The 25,352-nt window shown below is 57.5% G+C and overlaps 2 protein-coding genes across 5 annotated transcripts in view; one reads left to right on the top strand and one right to left on the bottom strand.

The window, feature by feature from the left end:
• Window positions 1-18,668, bottom strand: part of SULT2B1 (sulfotransferase family 2B member 1) — an 84,166-nt gene extending 65,498 nt beyond the window's left edge. The window contains exon 1 of one of the 2 annotated variants that reach the window (XM_061388913.1): window positions 18,568-18,668. The gene's annotated coding sequence lies outside the window, so the exon portion shown is untranslated. Of the gene's footprint in view, window positions 1-5,406; window positions 5,445-18,567 lie in introns of those variants that run through there. The other variant, XM_061388914.1, reaches the window with a different exon arrangement.
• Window positions 1,154-24,384, top strand: LMTK3 (lemur tyrosine kinase 3). 3 transcript variants are annotated; one of them, XM_061388867.1, is made up of 16 exons: window positions 1,154-3,270; window positions 5,203-5,315; window positions 6,216-6,349; window positions 6,615-6,765; window positions 7,258-7,334; window positions 7,811-7,929; window positions 10,982-11,069; window positions 11,634-11,782; window positions 12,118-12,202; window positions 12,311-12,432; window positions 12,572-12,721; window positions 13,328-15,828; window positions 18,647-19,056; window positions 20,543-20,678; window positions 20,857-20,994; window positions 24,274-24,384. In XM_061388867.1, the coding sequence occupies exons 1-16, from the start codon at window positions 3,173-3,175 to the stop codon at window positions 24,288-24,290; spliced, it is 4,488 nt and encodes a 1,495-aa protein (XP_061244851.1). In that variant the 5' UTR covers window positions 1,154-3,172; the 3' UTR covers window positions 24,291-24,384. The 3 variants fall into 3 exon arrangements, with proteins under 3 accessions (XP_061244851.1, XP_061244852.1, XP_061244854.1); XM_061388868.1 differs by lacking the exon at window positions 24,274-24,384 and adding an exon at window positions 21,278-21,370; XM_061388870.1 differs by lacking the exons at window positions 18,647-19,056; window positions 20,543-20,678; window positions 20,857-20,994; window positions 24,274-24,384 and adding an exon at window positions 17,071-17,251.
• The last annotated feature ends 968 nt before the right edge of the window (window positions 24,385-25,352 follow it).

Here is a 25,352-nt window from a genome sequence, read left to right as displayed (position 1 = left end):
CAGCAGGACCTTAGGGGCCACAGTAAGGACTTCACTTTTACTCCCAGTGAGATGGGAGGCACAGAAAGTCTCCAAGGAGGAGCGAATGGATCTGATTCAACTTTCAACAGGATTGCCATAAAAATAACAATGGACATTTGCTGAGCACTTCCTACTAACCAGGAAAACGTGGGAAGTTTCTGCAAGTGGTGTTGACAGAAGGCCCGTTGTCGAGATGGCTAAGCCACCTTTGTGGGCCTTCTAGATCCTTCCTTTCCTCTCAGCCCACACCATGCCCAAGACTCATACAGTCTCCCACCAAAACATAGCCTGAAGCTTTTTTTTTTTTCCCAAAGCAATTTTTCAACAACTTTATGGACACAGAATTCACATACCGTACAATTCAGCCATTTAAACTGTACAGTTCAGGCAATTCCCTGGCAGTCCAGTGATTAGAACTCCATGCTCTCATACTGCCAAGGCCCCAGGTTCAATCCCTGGTGGGGAAAGTAAGATTCCACAAGTCACGCGGTGTGGCCAAAAAAAATTTGAATTAAAAAAATAAATAAATTGTATAGCTCAGTGGATTTTCATATGTTAATCACATTGTACAACTGTCACCACAATCAGATTTAGAATATTTTATCACTCAAAGAAACTCCTTAGGCACACCCCCATCCCAGCCCCAGGCAACTACTAATCTACTTTGTCTGATTTGTCTATCCTGGATAATTCCTGTAAATGGAATTCTACGGTATGTGGCTATTTGTGTTATCTGACTTCTTTCACTCAGCATAATATTTTCAACATTCATCCATGTTGTAGCATCTGTCACTAATTCAATCCTTTTGGTGGCTGAATAATATTCCACTGTATGAAGGTCGCCTGTTTTGTGGATCCATTCATCAACTGATGGACATTTGGGTTGCTCCCACATTTTGGTTGTTATGAACAAGGCTGCTATGAACATTCTCATGCAAATGTTTGTGGGGACATGTGTTTCCATTTCTCTGGGGAGATACCTAAGGGGAATTCCTGAGCCATATGGTAATTCTGTGTTTAACTGTTTGAGGAAATGCCAGACTGTTTCAGTGCCTGCAATCTTCCCACCAGCAGTGTATGACGGTTTTGATTTCTCCACATCCTTGTTTGTTGCCATTGTTTTTTAAAAAAAATTTATTTATTTGGCTGCATTGGGTCCTAGTTGTGGCATGTGGGATCTAGTTCCCTGAAAGGGGATTGATTCCAGGCCCCCTGCATGGCAAGTGCGGAGTCTCAGCCACTGGACCACCAGGGAAGACCCTCTCCACATCTTTGTCGACACTTGTTTTTGTCTTGAAGTGAGCTGCTCCTCTCTGCCTCCACTGCCAGCAGCCATCTCTCATCTGGACTTTGAAGTCACGTCCTCCCTGTGTTCCAGGTTCCACCGTCAGTCTCTCCCCACACCACAGCCGGAGAAAGCCTGTCAACACCAGGGTCAGAGCCTGTCCCTCCCCTGCTAAGGGCTCTTGCCCTGGTGTTTATTGACTGATAAATCCAAATTGCTCACCGGGCTTGGCCCCTGTAGCCAGGCCCTGCTCAGTCTCTCTCTCCAGTTTACTCATTGCTCACGCCCCCATTTCCTGCTCATTCAGATCTAGCCACATCAACCTCCTATGCACTTCTTGGTGCCCCAAGGGCCGCCCCGCCTCACCAACCCCAGCACTCTCTCTGTCCTAGTACTCTCTGCACTGCCCTCCTCTAGCCTCTTTCCTTCCCCTCGCAGATCTGGGCTTTACTGCGACCTTTCCAAAAAAGTCTCCTCGGACTCCTCCGCCAACCTAACAACTCCTCTCTCCCAGGCTCTTCCTTATCGCGTTTAGCACTGTTACAAGTTGCGTGACTATTTGTCAGACAGTCTGCCCAATGGCCGCCTCCACCTTAGGAAGAGTCCCATGCGGGTGGTTGACCATCAGTGCCTGGCCTGCTACGTTGGTGTTGCTTAGTTGCTAAGTCATGTCCAACTTTTTGTGGCCCCACGGACTGTAGCCTGCCAGGCTCCTCTCTCCATGGGATTTTCCAGGCAAGAATACTGGACTGGGTTGCCATTTCCTTCTCCAGTCCCTCCCCCACCCAGGGACTGAACTCACGTCTCCTGCATTGGCAGGCAGATTCTTTACCCACTGGGCCATCTGGGGATCCCCCTTGTTTCTTTTACTGTGACCCATAATGGTGGTGGGGGGGAGGAATCTATATCTATATCTGTATCTATAGCCTCCTGTCAGAAAATAAAAGTTTCATACATGGGTATTTCCCCTGCATGTTCTAGATTATTCTATTTATTTTTTTTCAAAAAATTGGCCTCAGCCAGAAAGCTTGATGTCAGCCCCTGGTAATGGCTCCCTGTTCATAGTTTGAAAATCTCTAGCAGACCTTCTATAAGCCCCTCTGACACACATCCACCCACCCCCCCCATCAAAGGCAGGAAATGGGTTTGACTGGTTACATGTTGCACCCGCAAATTCTGGCATAGGTCCTGGCTGAGCACAGTGGGTTTAATGAACGTTGAGTGAATAAATGAACTGAGAGCAAGCCAGGGCCAGAGTTAGGACTGCAATCCTGCCTGTACCGCTCCCTAGGACTCAAGAATTCTGACCACCTCGTTTGCAAAGATCCAGGCAGCGTAGCCCCAGCTCCTACTACTTCACCCACCCTCTGCTTCTGGGATTGGAGGTTGCGAGGGGGGAGAAGACATTAACCTGAGCCTCCCTTCTGGAGGAACCAGAATTCCATTTCCCGTAAGCCTCAGGGATGGGACTACATTTCCCATAAGCCTCTGCTCCCGCAAGAGTCTATGCCCTTCAGCCACAGGGGCAGATAATTGCATCTTTCCTCATCCCCCAGCCCCCAATTCCGAACTCTCTATCTGCATATGGTCAGTCCACCCTGAAGTGCTGGTCCCGGCACCCCCTCCTTCCCACCCTTCCTGGTGTGATGAACCTGCCTCAGTTTCTCCAAAGAGCGCCCCCCTCCAAGAGGGCTCATTGAACCCCTCTCCCTCCCCTTCCCCTGGGGTTGCCAGTCCCAATTGCGCTGGCTGCGTTTGGGACCCGCCGGTCCTGGACACCTGCTGGGGAACGGGGGCAGGGGCGGGCCGCGCTGGGGATGGGGTGTCTGGGCCGCCTCCGCGGTGTGCAGTGAGGCTGCGCCTGCGATGCGCAGCTCGGGCCCAGCCTCAGCGGAGAGGGACGCAACGCAGGGGCTCAGGGACTACAGAGAAGTCCGCGCGCAGGGTGGGCGCCCGTGCTTCCGGTGTGTCTGCAGCTCGGGGTGCTGTGCGGGGGCGGGGGTGGGGGAGTGTGACCCCGAGACGGCGGCGGCCTGGCACGTGATGTGTGCGTCCTTGTCTGTTTTGTCTGTGTCCCTAAGGGACCGAGTTCCAGTCCCCACTCAGCCACTTCCCGGCTGTGTGCCTTGGGGCAGATGTCTGCACCTCGCCTTGTTTCCTCATCTGTACGATGGGAATGATAAAAGAGTGTGTCTCGGAGGGCAGTTGTCAGGATTTAAAAGTAATATGTGTAAAGCGCTGAGAACAATGCCTGGCGCAGTTAATGCTCCTAAGAATAAATAAATTAAATAAACTATGATCATGTATCTTCTGTATGAGGCTAGCACCTCTGGTTGTGTAAAGGTTGCGCAAACTCATAGGAAATGTGGGTATTTGTGATGCGTGTGTGTGTGTGTGTGTGTGTGTGTATGTGTTCTGTATGTGTGTGTGTATTTGTGTATGTAATGTGTGACTACACTGGGGTAATGTGTTTTTTGTAACCTTGTGTGAAATTTGTATACATTTGTGATGTGTGTGTCCATGTGTGTTAAGGTATGTGATGTATCTTTGTGTATCTATGTGTTCAGTGTGTATGCCTGTGTTGCCTATGTGTGTTTCTGTACGTATAATGTGCGTGGCTGTGTATATGTGTATGTGATATGTGTGTATCAGTGTAATGTATTTGTGTGTATTTTTGTACATGATTTGTGTAGCTTTGTATATTCTTTGTAGTGTACATCTATACCCATGGGTGAGTTGTGCTTGTATATGTGTATCTGTGTGTGTGACTTGTGTCTCTGTATTCATGTGAATGAAATGTGTCTGTGTGAGAGATGTGTATCTCTGAGTCTGTGTTGTGTATTTGTGTGTATTCGCATATGTGATATGCATGTCTCTCCTTGTATCTGCTGTGTATCTGTGTATATTTGTGCACGGGATACTTGTGTCTATGTTAGTGTGTATCTTGTGTGTGTCTCCATGCAAATGATGTCTGTGTCTGTGTGTGTGATGTGTGTGTCTGTGGGTCTTCTTTGTTGCCCATTTGTTTGTGGAATGTCTGTGTTCGTGACTTTGTGCCTTGGTGTGTCACCATGGTGTCTGCGTGGATCTTTGTGGTGTGTGTGTCTATGGAGTTGGGGCTTTACTTTGTCTGTGGCATGTGTGGGTCTTTGTGATGCGCTGACGTTCCTGCGTGGCCGGGTGCATCTGTGCCGGGGGCCGGCCTGCCTGTGCGTGCTTAGTGCAGCCCATCATCCCTGCGTCTTTGTGTGTGACGTGTACGTGTCCCCGTCTGCCGAGCGCTGTCCACCTTTGTATGTGCTGTGCTTGTCTGTGAGGGTCTCTGCGACGTGGGTCAGCCATGTGTGGGCTGCGTGTGCCTGTCTGACATCTGCATCTTGGCGCGGAGCACACGTGTCCGTGCTGGTGGCATGTCACAGCAGCGTCCGGGCCAGGCACGGTGGGCCCTGGGTCCCCCCTACACGAGGGTCCGCTGGTCCCTGTCTGTCCCTCCCCCTCCCCTCCATCCTGGCAGCCAATGCTACTGGGGAGCCAGTTGCTATGACGACGCTCCATCCTCCCTCCCTCCTCCCTCCTCCCACCCTTCCTCTGACAGGCTCTCTGCTCCCCCAATCCCGGCTGTCCTCGGGGGCGGGGCCCTTATTCTCCCCCCCCTTCTCCCCTCTCCCCCCCCACCCCAGCAACCCCGGCTCCCCGGCTCCTCTCCTCTGTCTGTCTCTCCATCCCTTCATCTGTCTGTCCCTTCAGAGAGGGGGAGGGGGGTCCCTGAGCCTGTAAGCAGCCCCTCCCTCCCCCTGTCCTGAGCCTCCTGCCCCTCTCCTGGGCCGGGGGGAGGCCAGGGTCGCGCGGGTCCCCATGGCTGGGGGCTGAGGGCCCGCCCCCCCCCTCCTCCCCAGCCGCCACCACCTCCACCTCCCTGCCATCCTCGACAAGATGCCTGCCCCCGGCGCCCTCATCCTCCTCGCGGCCGTCTCCGCCTCCGGCTGCCTGGCGTCCCCGGCCCACCCCGGTGAGTCTGTCGGGCCATCCTGCTGTCCAGTGGCCCCCACCCCCACCCTGGCCTGCCCCGGGGTCTGTCTGCGGGGCTCTGGCTCCGTCACCTGTGTGGCGTCTTCCCGCAGCGAGCCAGGGCCTGGGGAGGCGCAGGAATGGTGCCTCTGTCAGCAGGGCCTGTGGGAGGAAGGCTGGGGGCTGGGTGGGGAGGGGGTCCGTTCGGGCAACATGTGTGTGTGTGCAGACGCGCGCGCGTGTGTGTGTGCAGGTGTGTGCAGGAAGCCGGGGAAGGTCAGGGCCTCTGGGAGAATTGGGGACAGAGAGGAGGAATACTATTTCTAAAGGGGACACAGCCTTGGAGGCTGTCTCCAGCTTTGGGGGAGTCCCAAGGCTTGCGGAGCTCCCGACTCGGGACCTGGGGCTGGGGACCGAGGACATGTGTGTGCTCCAAGCGTCCCTAAAAGTGACAGGCCTCAACCCCCGTAACTAGGATCCAGCATGGGGCGAGCACCTTCTCCCAGCCTGCAGCTGGGGGCTCATCCTCTTCTTCAAATAGGGGGTAGGAAGGCTGTCGTGGGAGCGTATTTTAAATTCTGAGCACTCCAGGCTCCACTGTTACTCCTCCTTCCCTCAGTCCTCACTGAAATTCATCCAAACCTGAGGGTGAGGTGATGGGGTGGGGGGGGGGGTCCCAGCTTGGGGCGAGAGGAGGGACCCCACCCCCAACCCAACCACTTGAGAAGGCCCCAAACTACAACTCCCACAATGCCCCGAGCCATCCGGCTCCTCTGCCAAGGGGCCCCTGGGTGCAGAGCATCATGGGAGCTGTAGTCAAGACTAACTGGACGGGGAGGGGCAAGGAATCGGGGAGCCAGGGGCGTGAAGACGCGAGCCCAGCCCAGCCCTGTCCCCACAGACGGATTCGCCCTGGGCCGGGCGCCTCTGGCTCCTCCCTATGCCGTGGTCCTCATCTCCTGCTCTGGCCTGCTGGCCTTCATCTTCCTCCTCCTCACCTGTCTGTGCTGCAAACGGGGCGATGTCGGCTTCAAGGTGAGGTGCACGAGGGAAGTTAAGGTGGGGAGGAACACTTCAGCAAGGCCTTTCCTCCGCTAACCCCCCACCGCCACCACCGGGGGAGCCGGGCAGTGAGTCTGAGAGCCCTTCAGGCCTAAAGTTACAGCAAGATCCAACTCCGGATGGGAATTGGACTGGGATTGGAGGACATTTGGCAGAAAGGTGGGGATAATATTGATTAGAAGGACCACGATGTCTCTCACTGCTGTGTTCTCCCACCTCTCACCCCTCCTGGCCCCAGGAGTTTGAGAACCCTGAAGGGGAGGATTGTTCCGGGGAGTACACCCCTCCCGCTGAGGAGACTTCCTCCTCACAGTCACTGCCTGACGTCTACATTCTCCCCCTGGCTGAGGTCTCGCTGCCAATGCCTGCCCCGCAGCCATCACACTCAGGTATGGCCCTGCACCTTGACTGGAATCCCGTGGCCCCCCAATTCAGGGTAGGAGGAGCTGACAGCCCTCTCTCAGAGAATCAAAGGGAAAGGCAGAGGTGGGAGCCTTGGAATCTTGGAAGCAGCGTGAAGCAACTCCAAGATCATCTTGGTGGAAGCCGTTGCTTAACCCCAAACCAGATTTGGAGATTCTTGCAGAGCAATCCATGATGAGGTCAGCCTAGATCTTAATGCCAGAGGCAGAGCCAATGGCAGGCTGAAGTTAAGTCATAGGATCTTGGGACACCAAAGGGAAGAACGGATTGGACACTAGAAACTTGTGGGCAGCCAATGAGGAGACTGAGATCTCTTCATGGAATGTTGGGGCAGCCAATGAAAAGAGATTTGTTGTGTCTGCTTTGACCCCGGTCCCCACTGAGGTAGGGGATGTTGGTGGCACTTGGGAGGGGAGAGAGGCTCAGGTGCCTCCCCTTTTTACTGTCCCCCACGCCAGACATGACCACCCCCCTGGGCCTTAGCCGCCAGCACCTCAGCTACCTACAGGAGATTGGGAGTGGCTGGTTTGGGAAGGTAAGTAAGTGGGGCTGGGGTGGGAGGTGGGGGCTCTACACAATCCAGGGCGACACTCCTGTTCTGTGTCCATCACTCCTGCTCCCACCACTTCTCATCTGCCCCCTGCCTCCTCCCCCTGCCCCCTCGGCCCACCCATTGCCCTTCTCTCTGTTCACCTCTCACGGGCTCCCACCCACCCCATCCCCCCCATCTGTCGGTCAGCGCCTCCCTCCTCACTCCATTGACCACTCCGCCTCGCCATCCGGCTCTCCACGCGTCCGTCTGTCCATCCTTCCACCCGTCCCTGCGTCCATCGGACTCTGGGCCTGTGAGTCTCCCACCCCGCGTCTGGTGGGGATACGAGGGTGGTGGGAGTTGAAAGAAGAGGCTGGAAAGGAGAGGGAAGTTGGGAGCCATCAGGTGGGGTGGAGGGCACTCCCTGGGATGGGGCTGGGGAATAAGCAGGCACTGATTCCTGGGTCCTCCTCGAGCAGGTGATCCTGGGAGAGATTTTCTCCGACTACACCCCCGCCCAGGTGGTGGTGAAGGAACTCCGAGCCAGCGCAGGGCCCCTGGAGCAGCGCAAGTTCATTTCCGAAGCACAGCCATACAGGTATGGGGACCTCTGGGTAGACATGGAGCCCTGAAGGCCCAAATATCTGAGTCTGTGCTTCATGGTGGTAACGTTTGGGAGCAGGAGGAGTACAGTGTGGGGTCAACTCTGGATTCCAATCCTAGATGTACCTTTTCCTGGCTGTGCCAGTCAATCTAGATCATTTCCCTCCCTGAGCCTCGGGGTCTTCCTCGGGCCAGAGGCAGGGACATGAAGGCAGTGTGATACAGGTGAAGGAAACAGCGCAAAAGCTGAGCTGGAAATCTGGAAATCAGAGTGGAGAAGGCTCCACTCCGAACCTCAGTACCTTCATCTAGAAAGTGAGTCCAGGAAGCCTGAGCAGCCTCATGTAGAGGCCAGCTGAGAGGATACAAAATGGGCCTTTGCCTGGCACAGGGTCTGTGACGGTGGTCCCTCCTTCAGGCCCCTGCCTGTGGGTTATGAAGGGCAGAATCAGAATCACAGACCAGAGTCCTGAGTGGCTGCACCAAACGGCCACGGTCTCCCCACGCCTGTCCCCACTGGACTGGGAGGTCTGGGAAGACAGGATGCTATCCCTCTCCTGCCTGGTCTCCATTCTAAGAGCTTCTAGATCAGTGTTAATTAAACCTCTGCTCATATATGCCCTGTGTGGTATTGCGTGCCCGGGCATGGAGAGGGTGTGTATATGGGCACCTCTTAACAGAGGGCTGTAAAAGTGAGCTTTGCCCTGAGATTTTATGAACCTTTTCCTCTGAAAACTCCTGTGGTTTCCTGTGACTCTCAGGACAAAGTCCCAACCGTCCCTACAGCCCACAAGCCCTGCCCCCTGGCCCTCCCACAGACCAGCCTCAGTGCCGATGTCCTTGCTCTTCCCTCTGTCTGGAATATTGCTCCTGGCTCACCCACCCCCAGTTTCTGATGGTGGGATCCCTTCTCCTCCCTGGGTCTCAGATCAGAAAGGCCTTCCTTTATACACACACACACTGCCACCTAAGGAGGGCCCTGGGATGCTCCATCATATCAACTTGTGTATTTTCTTCATCACACGTATCCTAGTGTGTCATTATTTCATCCATGAATCCGTTGACTTGCCTCTCTCTCTCTCTCTCAACCCATGCTGGCAAGCACCAGCCACATACAGCTACTTAAATTCATCTTAAATAAAATGCAGTCAAATTCAAGATGTCTTCCTCAGCTACCCTTGCCGCATTTCAAGAGCCCAGGAGCCATATATGGCCAGTGGTTCCCACGTTAGACATCTCAGATCGAGAACATTCCCACCTTCTCAGAAAGTTCAGGTGGAGAATGCAGGACTATACTGGCAGCTTGGGGTCCATCTTGTCACCCAGCTACAAGCTGGCCCTCGGTAGACGTTTGCTGGATGAGCCACAGACCTGAGAGCAAATCTCAGCTCGGGCACTGTTACCAGCTGTGTGACCCTGGGCAAGTTACTTTACCTCTCTGAGCCTCCCTTTTCCCCTGGATCCAATGGGAAACATCATCCTGCCTAGCAAAGGTGTTAGGAGGATTTGATAACAGAAGGGGCCAGCCCTGGCTCAGATTAGTAGGTGTGCAGTGGATCCAAGCTTCCTTCTACATCTGCCATCCTAAGTCTCCCCATGATGGGAGCTCCAGTCATTTTTTTTTTTTTTCAAGCCCCAGCATATGCTGGTGCTTTAAGAAAGTTTTATCTCATTAGTTGTCTCCCAGGCAGGAGCAGAAGCCACTATCCACACCCCGCCCCCCAACCCCTCTCCTGCCAGGCCCCAATGAAACAAAAACTGTTCTACCCTCCTCGAGCCAGGTTGCAAGGTGCAACCTGGGCTGCAAGTCCTGGATGTGTTAATCTTTCCACAGACCCTCGGGTCATGTATCAGGGTTAAATCCTTCACTCCACACGATTTTATTGAGCACCTACTAGTCTAGGCACATGGCCACGCACACAAAAGCCCCAAATCCTGTCTTGTAAAGCTCGCCACCTAGTGGAGGGGACACACAATAACTGAGCCAGTGAAGAAATAAATTTTAACAGGAAAATATCACAGACTGACAAGTGCCTTGAGGAAATAAGGCAGGATGTGATAGAAACGGAGGAGCTCTGGGATGGGAACTGTGGGAAAGGCAGGCTTGACTAGGATGAATCAGTTTCGTAAAGCACTGTGGGAAGCGTGTTCCAGGCAGAGGGAACAGCAGGAACAAAGGCAGTGAGGCAGGAGAAATGCCAGCTCCTCTCTGATCCTATTAGATTTCTTGTCACAACTTTATGAGGGGATTACTATGACCATCCCCATTTTACATTTGAGGGAGAGGCCAAGTGACTTCTGTGAGGTTACACGCCTGGGAAAGGTAGAGACAAGATTCAGAAACCTGCTCCCCCAACCTGACTCTTAGCCACAGTGAGAGGATCAAGGAAGGGCATCCCCCAGTGTTGAGGGAAGGGCAGTGATATCTCTTGAGGAAAGGATGTTGACACTAAGGGACAAGGAGGACTTGGACGAGAGTGGAGTGTTCTCCACAGAGAGAGGTATACAAGGCTTGAAGCCTAAGCAGGCACCTGTGAGTCTAGGAGATGTACATGGAGTGAAGAGTGATGCTGGGAAAGGCAGTGGGGCAGGAAAGACTGAGGAGTGAGCCAGGCTCTGTCCCAGGGCAACTGGGGAGCCATGGAGGGTCATGAACAGGTGGACATCAGGTCAGGGGCAGACTGAAAGGGAGAGACTGGAGGCAGGGAGGCTGGGAGGAGGCTTGAGCTGGGGCTGTGGGAGGGGAGGGGAAAGAATCAGGGGGCAGGAAGAAAGGCTGAGGGGGTGGTGAGCCAGGAGGAGGGGCAAGGAGGTGCCTGAGGGTCTGGCTTGGAGACTGGGAGACAGTGGGATGGACCTGAGACGGGGATATGGGGAAGGAGTGTGTGTTTGCGGCGGGGAGGGGGGTTAACTCTCAAGTAAGGAAACTGAGACCCGAGAGGTTGAAGCAACAGTCTGGTTTTGCCAGGAGGGTGGGGTGGGCCACAGGGCTGGGGTCGGATGGAAGGGGCTGTTTCCTGACCCAGGCAACCCCCACCCCCGTGCAGGAGCCTGCAACACCCCAACGTTCTCCAGTGCCTAGGCGTCTGCGTGGAGACATTGCCCTTTCTGCTGATTATGGAGTTCTGTCAACTGGTGAGGGTCTGGGGGGTCGCGGGGCCGGGGAGGGGGAGGGGCAGAGTGAGGAGCTGGACCCGGTGGGGGCTCAGGGCCATTCGCAATGACATCATCATAGCGACACCTGTGACAAGACAGCATTTCTTAGATGAGCCCTCAGTCTCCAGGTGGATGGGCTTCCCTTGTAGCTCAGTCGGTAAAGAATCTGCCTGCAATGCAGGAGACCTGGATTCCTTTCCTGGGTTGGGAAGATCCCCTGGAGAAGGAAACGGCAACCCACTCCAGTATTCTTGCCTGGAGAATCCCATGGTCAGAGGAGTCTGGCAGGACAGAGGAGCCTGGCAGGCTACAGTCCATGGGGTCGCGAGAGTCAACACGACTTAACGACTAAACAGGAAAACCGGGACCCCAGGTGGCACGCCCTGACTAGCACGTGAGGAGCGTGCGTTCTGTTACTAAAGTGTTTCTCAGCAGCAGGGGAAACTGAAGCCCAAATGAGTGCAGCGGCCGCCCCATCCATGCCTCGGGTTGCCTGAATGTGTCGATGCGGTGGAACTGACCCCTCCCTGCCCTCTCTCCCAGGGGGACCTGAAGCGTTACCTTCGGGCTCAGCGGCCCCCCGAGGGTCTGTCCCCTGAGCTGCCCCCTCGAGATCTGCGGACACTGCAGAGGATGGGCCTGGAGATCGCCCGCGGGCTCGCACATCTCCACTCTCACAACTATGTGCACAGGTGGCAGCCCGGAAGCCACCGGGCAGAATTGGGGCGAGGAAGGAGGGCGAGGGGCTTAAGGAGGGAAGGACGCTTGAGTTGGGGGCGGGGCACAAAACGGGGGAAAGACTCGCGATGGGGGGGAAAGGCGGGGTCAGGAGCGGTGGGCGGAGTCAGGAAAGGGGCGGGGTTACTGAAGAGTGGGTGTCGGGGAGGGGGAGGAGTCAAAGTAGGAGAGGAGGAGCGAGAAAATGAAGACGGAGCGGTGCAGGGAAAACTGGGCGCACTCTTTAAGTAGCGGGGCGGGCTTCCCCAAAGCTGCCCGCTTCTTACTTCGCCCCCTCGCCTGCCCCCAGCGACCTGGCCCTGCGCAATTGCCTGCTGACCTCCGACCTCACCGTGCGCATCGGAGACTACGGGCTGGCCCACAGCAACTACAAGGTGGGGGCTGCCCTCCATCAGGGCGGGGAAGGGGGCAAGTTGGGGTGGGAGGGTGCCCCGGCCCACCTGACCGCGCCCCGGCCTGCGCCCCACCCCCCCACGCCTCAGGAGGACTATTACCTGACCCCCGAGCGCCTTTGGATCCCGTTGCGCTGGGCAGCGCCCGAGCTCCTTGGCGAGCTGCACGGGACCTTCATGGTGGTGGACCAGAGCCGCGAGAGCAACATCTGGTGAGGCGGGCAGGGGGCACAGAGCGCAAGGAAGGCGGAAGGGTCACAGGTTCTACAGATGGAGAAACTGAGGCCCGGGGAGGGGGGCGGCTCCCTGGAGGGTCAGGGCGGGGCTCTGACCTCTCTCTTCTCCCTTCAGGTCCCTAGGGGTGACTCTATGGGAGCTGTTTGAGTTTGGGGCTCAGCCCTACCGCCACCTGTCAGACGAAGAGGTCCTGGCCTTCGTCGTCCGGCAGCAGCACGTCAAGCTGGCCCGGCCGAGGCTCAAGCTGCCCTATGCGGACTACTGGTGAGGGCGGGGCCTGACCCCCGACCCCTGACCTTCCACCTCCCAGCCCGGGATGATCCCAGAATTCTCCACTTCATTTCACACTCTCCCCTGCACACTTGCACCACGTGCTGCCAGCCCTAAACTGGAGTGGGGACGTCCCAACCCTTTCTGCCAACATCTGCTTGCTACGTGGAGGAAGGGAAACTGAAGCATGGAGTAACACAGCTGGTCTCCAAATCTAGTTTCTCTGACCCTAGAAGACCTCTGCTGCTTTCCTGTCTCTGATTCCAAAACTTGTAACCCAACCAGAAAGCCGCCTTAACCTGTCACTTAACTATCATTTCCCTTCTGTCTCCCACCTTGGTCTTTTTTTCTTCCCCCTCTCCTTTGGCTGCAGGGCAGGGCATGTGGGATCTTGGTTCTCTGACCAGGGATCGAACCTGTGCCCTCTGTAGTGGAAGCACAGAATCTTAACCATTGTACCACCAGGGAATTCCCCTCTTGGTCTTGACTCTCATCTCCCTGGGTGTCTGCCCACCTGGTCTCTGCCTCCCCTGGGGATCCACTCCCCACCCCCAGCTGGGACTCTGCCTTGCTCACTCTTGCCTCCTCCCTCTCCCCCAGGTATGACATCCTGCAGTCCTGCTGGCGGCCCCCTGCCCAACGCCCCTCAGCCTCTGATCTCCAGCTGCAGCTCACCTACTTGCTCTCTGAGCGGCCCCCGAGGCCCCCGCCGCCGCCACCCCCACCCCGAGATGGTCCCTTCCCCTGGCCCTGGCCCCCTCAGCACAGCGCCCCCCGCCCAGGGACCCTCTCCTCTCCGTTCCCCCTTTTAGATGGCTTCCCTGGGGCTGACCCCGACGATGTGCTCACAGTCACCGAGAGTAGCGGTGGCCTCAACCTTGAGTGCCTGTGGGAGAAGGCACGGCGGGGGGCCGGTCGGGGCGGGGGGGCACCCACCTGGCAGCCGGCATCTGCGCCCCCGGCCCCCCACGCCAACCCCTCCAACCCTTTCTATGAGGCGCTGTCCACGCCCAGCGTGCTGCCGGTCATCAGTGCCCGCAGCCCCTCCGTGAGCAGCGAATACTACATCCGTCTCGAGGAGCACGGCTCCCCGCCGGAGCCCCTCTTCCCCAATGACTGGGACCCCCTAGACCCAGGAGTTCCTGCCCCCCAGGCCCCCCAGGCTCCTTCCGAGGTCCCTCAGCTGGTATCCGAGACCTGGGCCTCCCCGCTCTTCCCGGCAGCCCGGCCCTTCCCGGCCCAGTCCTCTGCATCCGGCAGTTTCCTCCTGAGTGGCTGGGACCCCGAGGGCCGGGGCGCCGGGGAGACCCTGGCAGGAGACCCTGCCGAGGTGCTGGGGGAGCGGGGGGCCGCCCCGTGGGCCGAAGAGGAAGAGGAGGAGGAGGAGGGCAGCTCCCCGGGGGAAGACAGCAGCAGCCTTGGTGGGGGCCCCAGTCGCCGGGGTCCCCTACCTTGCCCCCTATGCAGCCGCGAGGGGGCCTGCTCCTGCCTGCCCCTAGAGCGGGGGGATGCTGTTGCGGGCTGGGGGGGCCACCCTGCTCTTGGCTGCCCCCATCCCCCAGAGGACGACTCGTCCTTGCGGGCCGAGCGGGGCTCCCTGGCCGACTTGCCCCTGAACCCCCCCGCCTCGGCCCCCCCCGAGTTTCTGGACCCCCTCATGGGGGCGGCGGCGCCCCAGTACCCCGGGCGGGGGCCACCTCCCGCTCCCCCCCCCCCGCCGCCACCTCCCCGGGCCCCCGCGGACCCAGCCGTGTCCCCCGACCCCTCCTCGGCCGTGGCCAGTCCCGGCTCAGGCCTGTCGTCTCCGGGCCCCAAGCCGGGGGACAGCGGCTACGAGACCGAGACCCCTTTTTCCCCCGAGGGAGCTTTCCCCGGCGGGGGGGCAGCAGAGGAGGAAGGGGTCCCTCGGCCACGGGCTCCCCCCGAGCCCCCCGACCCGGGAGCGCCCCGGCCGCCCCCAGACCCGGGTCCCCTCCCGCTCCCGGGGGCCCGGGAGAAGCCGACCTTCGTAGTTCAAGTGAGCACCGAGCAGCTGCTGATGTCCCTGAGGGAGGACGTGACAAGGAACCTCCTGGGAGAGAAGGGGCCCCGGAAGACGGGGAGAGGCCCCGGGAATCGAGAGAGAGCCCTGGGCCCGAGTCCGGACCCCGCAGTCCCGGAAAGCGGGAAGCAAGCCCCAAGCCCGAACGAGGGCCTGAGCCTCCCGGTAAACGGGGTGACAGTGCTGGAGAACGGGGGACCGAGAGTCCTGGGCGCCGACGAGAAGGTGGCAGAGAATGGGGACCCCGGGTCCCCAGAGAGAGAAGAGCAAGTGCTGGCGAATGGGGAGCTGCCACCCCCAAGGAGAGAGGAGACAGTGCTGGAGAATGGGGGCCCAGGGCCCCCAGAGAGAGAAGAGCGAGTGCTGGTGAATGGAGGACTGACATCCCCAAAGATCGAGGAGGGGTCAGAGAATGGGGGCCTGAGACTCCCCAGGAACCCGGAGAGGCTGCCAGAGACTGGGCCTTGGAGAGCCCCAGGGCCCTGGGAGAAGATGCCCGAGAGTGGGGCTCCAGCCCCCACGAACGGGGAGCCAGCCCCAGAGACCTCACTGGAGAGAGCCCCGGCACCCGGCGCGGTGGCCTTGGCCCTGAACGGCGGGGAGACAGCCCCTGGCCCCGCTGGCCCAGCCCCCAGGAGCGGGGCACTGGAACCCGGGACCGAGAGGAGAGCCCCCGAGACTGGGGGGGCACCGAGAGCCCCCGGGGCTGGGAGGCTGGACCTCGGGAGTGGGGGCCAAGCCCCAGTGGGCACGGGGATGGCCCCCGGCGGCGGCCCCGGAAGCGGCGTGGACGTAAAGGCCGGATGGGCCGACAGCACGAGGCCACAGCCGCCCCTGCCGCTGCTGGAAGCGCAGCCGAGGAGACCGGAGCCAGCGCCCCAGAGAGTCAGGCCGGAGGCAGCCTCCGAGGGAGAGCCCGGGGCCCCAGACAGCAGGGCCGGCGGAGACACGGCACCCAGCGGAGACGGGGACCCCCCCAAGCCCGAGAGGAAGGGCCCCGAGATGCCACGACTGTTCTTGGACTTGGGACCCCCTCAGGGGAACAGCGAGCAGATCAAAGGTGAGCAGGCTGCCGGGAGCATGGAAGCGCGGTTGGGGGCCAACGCCCAGCTCTTTCCAAGAGGTAGGGTGCGGTTGAGAAGCTCAGCCTCCCTGGTACCAGGCAGGTCAGCACGCTAAGCAGTGCAGATCCTGGAGTCATACTACCTGGTCTCAAACCCTGGTTCCGCCCCTCTCTAGCTCTGTGACCTTGGACAAACTCCAGGCCTCAGTTTCCCCATCTGCCAAAAGCAGAAGACAAGGATAGCACCTACCTAAGAGGATGGCGAGAGTTGCATGAGTTAGGACTTCCGAAGCCTTTGACCCAAAGCCTGGCACTCCTAAGCACCAGCATTACATCACAATTCACATCAACCAGGGATCGCAAACTCAGATGCTGAGCGGGGGAAGGGCAACAGACAATATAAGGGAATGAATGAATGAATGAATAAACAAGAGCTGGGAGACGTGGGGTGGGAGCTGGGGAGGAAATGCAGCCATTTCTAAGCTTCATTCGGGAATGCCCACCCAATAGTGCCAAATCTGCTGCTTTCCCTTTAAACCAGAGTTCTGGGTGTTTTAATGGTGGAAACTAATTCAAACAAAGCCTCTGTGGGCTGGGCTGCCAGTGCATGATCTCTGGCTTAAGCTTTCCACCAAGCTGAAGTGTCTCATCAGTGTGCCAGGCCTCCCTGGTGCCGGGCTCTGAGCTGCCCAGGGCTGGGACCCAGGGAGCCTCAGACCCTGCCCTGCCCACCGTGGTACTGGTGGCCTGAGAGCCTAGGAGAAACGCCTTGTCTTGAAACTTGAGTTTTGATAGGAACACAGTGGGTGTTTTGTCATAGAGAAGAGACAGTGTAAGAGAAGATAAATGGAGAGTAAAGATAAATGGCCCCTGTTTAGATCTGGACATAGGAGTAGTTAGGACTCCAGGCTTCCACTGCTGAGGGCATAGGTTCAATCCCTGGTTAGGGAACTAAGATTCCTGCATGTCATGTGGTGCAGTCAAAAAAAAGAGAGATTAGGGACTGTGGTTCCACTCGAATCACCTGGAGGCCTGATTTCCTTAAATACTGGTATGAAAGTTATACTGGTATGACCCAGCCAGTTTCATATTGGCAACCTCATAGCCATATGTGAGGGAAGGGTTATCATCTTTGTTTGCCAGAAGAGCCTGAGATTCAAGAGGGAAAGGTCATGAAGACTGGGCACAGAACCTTCCTTCCTCAAACCCACTGTATTAGAATATTACCCTTTCGTCAAGGTTGTTGTGGAGAGTTTGCAACCAGCTGTGTCAGAAAAGACCCTGGGCCACATGAAAACGACAGAGGATGAGCAACTAAGATGCCTCCGCGGTCCGGGGTTGGGGGTGGGGGATTGGTGTTGGGTGAGAAGAGCCTGGGAATAGCCTTAAAAAAAAAAAAAAAAACAACAACAACAGAGAACTTCTACTCATCCTTCATGAGCCCACTCAAATTTCCCCTTCCCGGGGAAGCCTTCCTGATTTCTAAAGACTGTTACCCTGTACTTCCTCTGGGTATCCAAGCCCCTGATAGCTCCCTCTACAAAGCCCCACCCCACCACCCCATCACCTTGAGATGGGTGGTCAGGGAAGGCTTCAATGAAGAGGCAACTTATAAGCAGACATGAAGGAAGTGAACCGGGTGGACATCTGGGAGAAGGATGTTTCAGGTAGAGGACACTGAGATGGGTACTAAGTTGGCATGTTCAGGGAATAACAAAAGGCTGGTGAAGCTGGAGTACAGTGAATGAGGGGTGCAGAGTGACTCAGTCCACATCCACCTTTCTCCTTGCCCTGCCCTCATCCTCTTCTCATTCCCACCATTGCCCTGCACAGGGCCTGGCACACAGTTCACTTATGCAGTAATGGAGGAATGGGTGGCCCTTGTCCATTTACCAGTGAGGTAACAGAGGCTCAGAGAAGTGGATCTGCTTGCCTAGGGACACATAGCAAGAGAGCAGGGTAGGCTTGGGATTTAAAGTGAGGTTTCCTCCTCCAGGGACCTGAAGTCCTCTTCTTAGACTTCCTAAGATTAAGGAGTCGCAGGGCAGGGAAAGGACCTGGAGATGGTTAGACACCCCAATTTTCTGGCCATGCAGGGCTAAAAAGGGAAAGAAAGTGCCTTGGTCAACATTGTATAGCAGGGAACATTCATTCATTAATCCCACAAATATTGACTGAGTACTTCTGTGTACTTGGGGCTTGGGAATGCAGCCAGAGTGAGCACGACTCAGTCTCTGTTCTGTGGCAAGGCAAACATTAATCACAGTGCCACAGAATTAGAGTTCTATACTGAGATCAACTGCTCAGAAGGAGGTGCTTGGTACTACAGGGTGCAGAGCGGGTAGCCTGGCCTGACCTCCTGGGAGATCCCCAAAGGCTTTAAAAGTCCAGACAAGAGCCAGATGATGCACAGGACTTGAGTTCTATAAGGAATTTCCAGGCAGAGGGAACAGCCTATGCAAAGGCTCAGAGGTGGGAGGAATGGGGGATGGCCCATGTGGCTGGATGGAGCTCAAGCCAGAAGGAGGGGGCAATAGAGCCAGGAGAAGTCAGCAGAGCCTGGGCACTGGGGTCTGATGGTCCTGGGGAGAAGCTGGGGCTTTGTGCTGTGGGCACTGGGGAACCATGGGGAAGGTTAAGCACTGGATTAGGCGGAGATCGCTCCCCTTCTGCTGGGAGAACCCCAGTGCAACCTTTTGGTTCACAAGGGTGGAAACAGACTGTGCCTGAGATTACCTGAGGACACACAGCTAGGTGGGAGGGCACGCCTCAGTTTCCCCGAGAACTGGAGCTCACCGAGTCTCTTCCCTCGCAGCCAAGCTCTCGCGGCTCTCGCTGGCGCTGCCGCCGCTCACGCTCACGCCATTCCCGGGGCCGGGCCCGCGGCGGCCCCCGTGGGAGGGCGCGGACGCCGGGGCGGCTGGCGGGGAGGCCGGCGGGGCGGGGGCGCCGGGGCCGTCGGAGGAGGACGGGGAGGACGAGGACGAGGAGGAGGACGAGGAGGCGGCGGCAGCGGGCGCGGCGGCGGGGCCGCGGGGCCCCGGGAGAGCACGGGCAGCCCCGGTGCCCGTCGTGGTGAGCAGCGCCGACGCGGACGCGGCCCGCCCGTTGCGGGGACTGCTCAAGTCTCCACGCGGGGCCGACGAACCCGAGGACAGCGAGCTGGAGAGGAAACGCAAGATGGTCTCCTTCCACGGGGACGTGACCGTCTACCTCTTCGACCAGGTGCGCTGCGGCTGCGGGCCCGGGACCCCCTGGGGTGGCGTCTATGGAGGGGCGGGGCCTGGATGAAGACTGCGTCTAGGTTGGGGCGGGGCCTGCAGGGTGAGGGCGGGGCGTGGGAGAAACTGGCCAGGGAATGGGGCGGGACTTGGAGGACCGGATGAGGCCTTGAGCGTGAGGGCGGGGCCTGGAGGAAGGCCACGCCTCAGGCGGGGCGGGGCTTGCAGGCTGAGGGTGGAGGCTGGCTAGGGGGATAGGGCGGGGTCGGGGGGTAGGGCCCACTCCAGAGCAGAGGCGGGGCCTGGGGTAGGTGTGGGTGCTGGAGGGCTAGGGAGAGGCCTGGAGAAGAGAAGGGACCCGGAAGAAAAGCGTGGTACCTGCTAGCCAGAGGCTAAGGAGAAAGTGGACGGCTTCCCTGGTGGCTCAGTGGTAAAGAATCCGCCTGCCAATGCAGGAGACTCAGATTGAATCTCTGGGCCGGGAAGATCCCTTGGAGAAGGAAATGGCACCCCACTCCAGTATTCTTGCCTAAGAAATCCCATGGACAGAGGAGCCGGGAGGCCTACAGTCCTTGGGGTCGCAAAAGCGTCGGACCTGATTTAGCAACTACACAACAAAGGAGAAAGTGAGGATTAGGGCAAAGTCTGCAAGTGGAGGTGGAACCTAGTGAAGTTCGGGGCGGGGTTTGTCCACCAGCGCTCTAAGGATGTGGAGGCTGAGGGGCGGGCTCAGAATGGAAGGGATCTTATCCACTAGTTGCGGGTCTCGGAGAAGCTGCAGGGAGGACTTAAGAGATGCTGCTTGTAGTGTTAAGATGCTAAGTGCAGTAAGTGGGTTCAGGGATGGGACAGAACGAATGAAACGGGAATTGAGGATTGTGTTAAAAGTAACTAGCCTGAGAGGTTACTGTTGAAGAGAAAATGGTGCTTGTGGACTGGGGCGGGGCATACTAAGGTCCTGAGATGAGTGAGAACAGGGTCAAGAGCTGAGGCCTAGGGCACTGAAACAAGGGGCCAGCCTTGGAGGGCTGGAGCGGGGCCACTTCAGAGGGCGGGTTAGGAGCTCACAGGAGGGTCCGGAGGTGCTCACAATGGGTTAAGGGTTTGGAAGACCGTAGGGGCAGGTAGTTCTGCGGCCAGCACTGGGACGCCTGCAGCCGAGATCTAGGACATAGGTAAGGGTCTTGGATCGGGGCGGGACTTACGGAGATAGTCTTGGGTTAGGGGCTTCCGTGGAGGCAGCGCGTTAAGGAGCCCAGAGGCAGTTCCTGCGTTGGACTGTGTAGCTGTGGTTGAGGGAAGAGCCTCAGGCTGGGGTGAGGTTAAAGCTAGCCTGCGGCTTCGAAGGGAGAGTAGGGGATTTTCAGAGAGACAGAATGTGAACTGAGATGCCTGAAGCCCCAGAAATGTCAGCGGGGTTTGTTGCTTTTTGGGATGCAGTGAGTGACAAGTTCGTCCCCCTCCTTGCCCCTCCTAATCTACCCTCACAGGAGACGCCAACCAACGAGCTGAGTGTCCAGGGCCCCCCCGAGGGGGACACGGACCCGTCCACGCCCCCAGCGCCCCCGACGCCTCCCCACCCCGCCACCCCCGGAGATGGGTTTCCCAGCAACGACAGCGGCTTTGGTGAGGGGCGGGGCGGGGCAGGGTTGGGGGCGGGGTCTATGGCACCCGCGGTGATGGGCGGGGCCTGCCGAGGGGCGGGGTCGGACGGCAGAAGCTGATATTGTAGGGCTGAAGGAGTGCCAGAGGGGCTGACCGCCTCCTCTCCTCTCCTCTCCTCTCCTCTCCTCACCCACACTAGGAGGCAGTTTCGAGTGGGCGGAGGATTTCCCCCTCCTCCCCCCGCCAGGCCCCCCCCTGTGCTTCTCCCGCTTCTCCGTCTCGCCTGCGCTGGAGACCCCGGGGCCCCCCGCCCGGGCCCCCGACGCCCGGCCCGCAGGTACGGTGCTTCAGATCCTCGGCCCTGCCTCACCTCTGCCAATCTCTCTCTGTCCCCATCTCTCTGCATTTGCCTGCCTCTCTCCAAGTCTCTTCCTTCCCTCTCTCTCTGACTGTTCACCAGTGAAACCCACCCACCCAACTCTGGAATCTGCTCAGACCAAGACATGTCTATCACACGGGCTTGGGGAGTCACGCCCTTGTCTGATTGATTCTCAGTTTCCCTTCTGTAAGGATCCCCTCTTAGTCTTGTCTATGGTATTTTTTTTTAATGCGCTTGTAAGTGGGATCTTAACTTCTCAACCAGGGATGGAACCCGCACCTCCTGCAGTGGAAGCGCAGAGCCTTAACCACTGAATCACCAGGGAAGTCCCAGATTATTTCTTTGTTGTTCTTTTTTCTTGCCCATCTTTGGGCTCAGATTCCTGCCTGGTACTTGCGTGATTCTGTTCCCCTCTCTGTTTGAGGGTACGGTTGTCAGAGGCAGACCAGGAGACAGAGGAAACCAGGAGGCTCAAAGCTAGTTAGCAGGAACAAGAGCAGAGAGGCCATGGCCAGGGATTCCTATAGCGATAATAGCAAGCAGTCACATAGCCTCTAGAGTTTGCTTGCAACATCTTAACCCATTTAATCCTCCCTATGATCCCACAGGATGGATTCTAGTCTCATCCCCATTTTACAGAAGAGACAACTGAGGCTTAAGTAGGGAGGCATGAAGAGCCAGGGTACAAACCTAGCTCTGAGTCCGCGCCTTCTCTAGCAGTCAGCGTTTGTCCGGTTCCTTTCTTGAGTTTTACTTATGCCACATTGCTAATCCTCACCCACCTTGGGGGAACGTCCTTGGATGCAGGGCTTGCCCTGGGCCAGGCAGGTGGAGATGTTCCCAGAGGACAGAGCTAAATAGGTGGGAGGGCCAACTGGCTCTTTTCAGGGAGGGCTCCCTGCCTGGCTCCCCTGCACTGTGCCTGAGTTCAAGTGTTGGCCCTGCCACTTCTTGGCTGGGTGACCTAGGGGTGAGTCGCTTTCTCTTTCTGTACCTCAGTTTCTGCAGAATGAGGAGGATAACAGGATCTAACTCATAAGATTGTTAAAGGGATTAAATGGCTTAATCCTCCCCTTGCATGCAGCAGTGGTCTTAACTGGTAGCCGTTACTGCGTTTAATTAAGTAGACGCTTACTGAGCATCAGCTGTGCAGGCACTGGGTGAAGGGGATGTTCTGTGCTGGGCAGGATCAGTGAGCCCCCCTCCATCCCACCCACAACACTGACCCCAGTCCCACGGTGAATGAATAAGTGCAAAACTCAGGGTCGCTGAGAAAGGAGATGCCAAGAAGAAAGGGCTTTCTGTCCTCAGTGATGGAAGGGCCCTTTAACCAGGGACTTGAGGGTTGGTTGTGGTTAACTAGGTGAAGGGGAAGGGGACAGTATTCTAGCTGATGGAACAGCTTGCTGAGGGCCTGAGGCAGGAGAGAGCTTGGCTGGTTCATGGAACAGAAGGGAAGCGGGTGTGTCTGGGGGGTTACTTGGAGAATGGGGCAGATGGAAGTGGGTGGGGGAAGGTGAGAGAGAGCAAGGCAGACCTTGTGGGCTTGAGGGTGGTTTGAGGGGCCGGGACTTTGTCCTGGGGGCCCTAGGAAGTCATGGGAGGACTGTGAGCACAGGAGGAGCAGCTTCAGTCCCAGAGGTAGGAAGACTTCTCCCAGGCCTTGTGGAGGCAAAGGGAGGCAGGGAGGCTGGGGAGGAGGCCAGGGCGAGTGTCCAGGAGGGAGAGAAGGCATGCAGAGAGTCAAGGGCAGGAGGAACGGGCTGCGGGCTGACTCTTCACTTGGCAGCATCCTCAGATTTCACCCCCGAATGTCACTTCCTCCCAGAGGTCCTCTCGAAGGCCCCCACAAGAACAGGGTAAGACGGGTTCCAGCACATGGGGACACCGGCCAAGTGGTGAGTCAGGGCCGAGGCTGGCAGGGCCGGCAGTCCAGGATGACTTCACCTTTATTCACCAGGAGACGAGAGGGAGGGCCGGCCAGGTCATGCAAAACCCCAACTCTCTTTACTCAGTCCTTAGGCATTCCCACTGCAGCTGGGCTGCTGAGCTGGTTTCTAGAGACCATGGGTGGGATGGGGGGCTAGGCAGAGGCCCCTTCTGCCTCAGACCCCTGTGCTCAGTCTGGCTCTGCCCACGTCACACATGTTCCCTGGGTGCTAAGTGATGCTACAAATGCCAGAATTTTCCTACTCCTTTGAAAAAAAATACAAGGGTCATGATCCTCATTTAAAGATAGGGAAACCACAATTTCCCTGGCAGTCCAGTGGTTAGGACTCCACGCTTCCACAGCAGGGGGACCTGGGTTTGATCCCTGGTCAGGGAACTAAGCTCCCATGAACTAGGCAATGCGGCCTAAAAGTAAGTAAAATGAAAAAGAGGGGGGAAACTGAGGCTCAGGGACTGGGAGTGAGGGCTATGACTCAGGTGAGAAGTATGAGGTGTAGTGGGAGGGTGTCTGGCGTGTATCCCTCGTCAACAGTCTTCACCCCATGGGCCTCAGTTTCCCGGATCTGTCAAATGGGTAAGGGGCTCTCCTTTGGTGAGAGAGGAGTCGTGGTGGGAAACTCTGGCGAGAGGGCACTTTGTGCAGGGCCTCTACTGGACTCTGGGAATGCAGCAGTGACCAAATGCAGTCCCGTCCTCTCAGGTCTTCCGTTCTGCAGGGGCAAGCAGACCAGAAGCTAGCTCTTTGACAATGACTGAGATTATCCCAGAGGAGAGACACGAAGGAACATAACTATATCAGAGACTTCCATGCTGGTTAGGACTCAGCGCTTTTTCTGCTGAGGGTCTGGGTTTAATCGTTGGTTGGGGAACTAAGATCCTGGAAGTCATGCCACATGACAGAAAAAAACAAAAACAACAAAAATCGGGGGTGAGAAATGACTGCTTGACTGAGAATGGCCAGAGGAGGCCCCTGAAGAGGGGGCACATGGGTGGAAGCCTGAGTTCTATGGGAAGGGCTTAAGGGTGTGCCAGGTAGTAGGAACAGCCGGTGCAAAGGCCCTGAGGTAGGACTGTGCTTGGAGGAACAGCGAGGAAGGAGACCAGCGTCACTGGAGCAGATTGAGTTGGGGGAGGGCGTAAATGAAGACAGAAAAGAGACAGAGCAGACAGACCATGGGGGTTTGTGGACCACAATGAGAACTTGGGTTTTTCACTCTGATGAGCCAGAAGCCATGAGCCCTTCTGCCCAGTAATCCCAATTTCTCCCTCTTCTTCCTTCATCTTCAGGCCCCGTGGAGAACTGACTCCCCAAAGACCCGACCCCCCTGCACCCCCAGAAGAGGGGCTGAGAGTAGAATCCTCTGTGGACGACGGAGCCACTGCCACCACCACAGACACCGCCTCCGGGGAGGCCCCCGAGACTGGGCCCTCCCCCTCCCCCACCATGTGCCAAACGGGAGGCCCTGGCCCCCCACCCCCTAGCCCCCCGGACGGCTCCCCTGAGCCCCCTGACCCCCTCGGTGCCAAATGAGGCAGGAAACCCCTTGCCCCTCCCTGGAGAGCCGCCTTTCTTGGAACTGAACTGAACTCTTTTGGGCCTGGAGCCCCTCTGCACAGCGGAGGCCCCTCCTTACCCCCTCCCAGCCCCAGACAGGGGCCGCAGGCTTCGGGGACCTGGACCCCTCCCATCTCGCGTCTCCCCTTCTCCACTCCGGCCTGGCCCCTGGAGGGGTCTCTGGTTCAAACCTTCGCGTGGCATTTTCACATTATTTAAAAAAGACAAAAACAACTTTTTGGAGGAACGTGGGGCGTGTGTGTGTTTCAGGAGGCAAAGAGGGGAGGCTGTCTAGGAGATGCGTCCATTCTCACAGCCCCATTTGACAGATGGGAACACTGAGGTCAGGAAGGCAGAAACGCCTGTGTGGCAGTGAGACCCCAGGCTTCCCACTTCTCTGGATCTCAGCTCTGTGTCTGGTGTGGGCATCACTGACTTCTACCACTGTCTCAACTTACAGTTCAGGAGGTGATGAGGAGTCGGTGAGGGTTCGGGAATGGGGCAGAGCCAGGTTTCTGCAAGGTGGCCTGTGATGGTGGCCAGATGTCCCAGGGCCAATGCTGCTGAGGGAGGGGCTCAGAAGCGACCTGCCAGCACCCATACTGGATCGTGGCCACCTCCCACACACCGCAGAACGGCACTGCCTGTCGCATCTACCTCTCTGCCCACGGTGACTGTGCCTCAGTTTACCTCTTTCTCCATGTGACCGCCTACCTCCCTGACATTCTTTTGCCTTCACCTTAATCAAAATTCTTCACTGAGATTTTGTTTTGTTCCTTTCCCTTCAGTTTCCCATTCCACCCAGCCCTAG

Source organism: Bos javanicus, chromosome 18 (genome assembly GCF_032452875.1).
Source record: "Bos javanicus breed banteng chromosome 18, ARS-OSU_banteng_1.0, whole genome shotgun sequence".
Classification (NCBI taxonomy): Eukaryota; Metazoa; Chordata; class Mammalia; order Artiodactyla; family Bovidae; genus Bos; species Bos javanicus.
The sequence above is the reverse complement of the archived record's forward strand: the minus strand, read 5'-3'. Positions and strand labels throughout refer to the sequence as shown.

Excerpts from the sequence above, each read along its gene's own strand:
- LMTK3 (XM_061388867.1), top strand. The coding sequence starts at position 3,173 with ATGCGCAGCTCGGGCCCAGCCTCAGCGGAGAGGGACGCAACGCAGGGG. Across the intron at positions 6,350-6,614 it reads GGGGCGATGTCGGCTTCAAG|GAGTTTGAGAACCCTGAAGG; the intron begins GTGAGGTGCACG and ends TCCTGGCCCCAG. Across the intron at positions 6,766-7,257 it reads CCCGCAGCCATCACACTCAG|ACATGACCACCCCCCTGGGC; the intron begins GTATGGCCCTGC and ends CCCCCACGCCAG.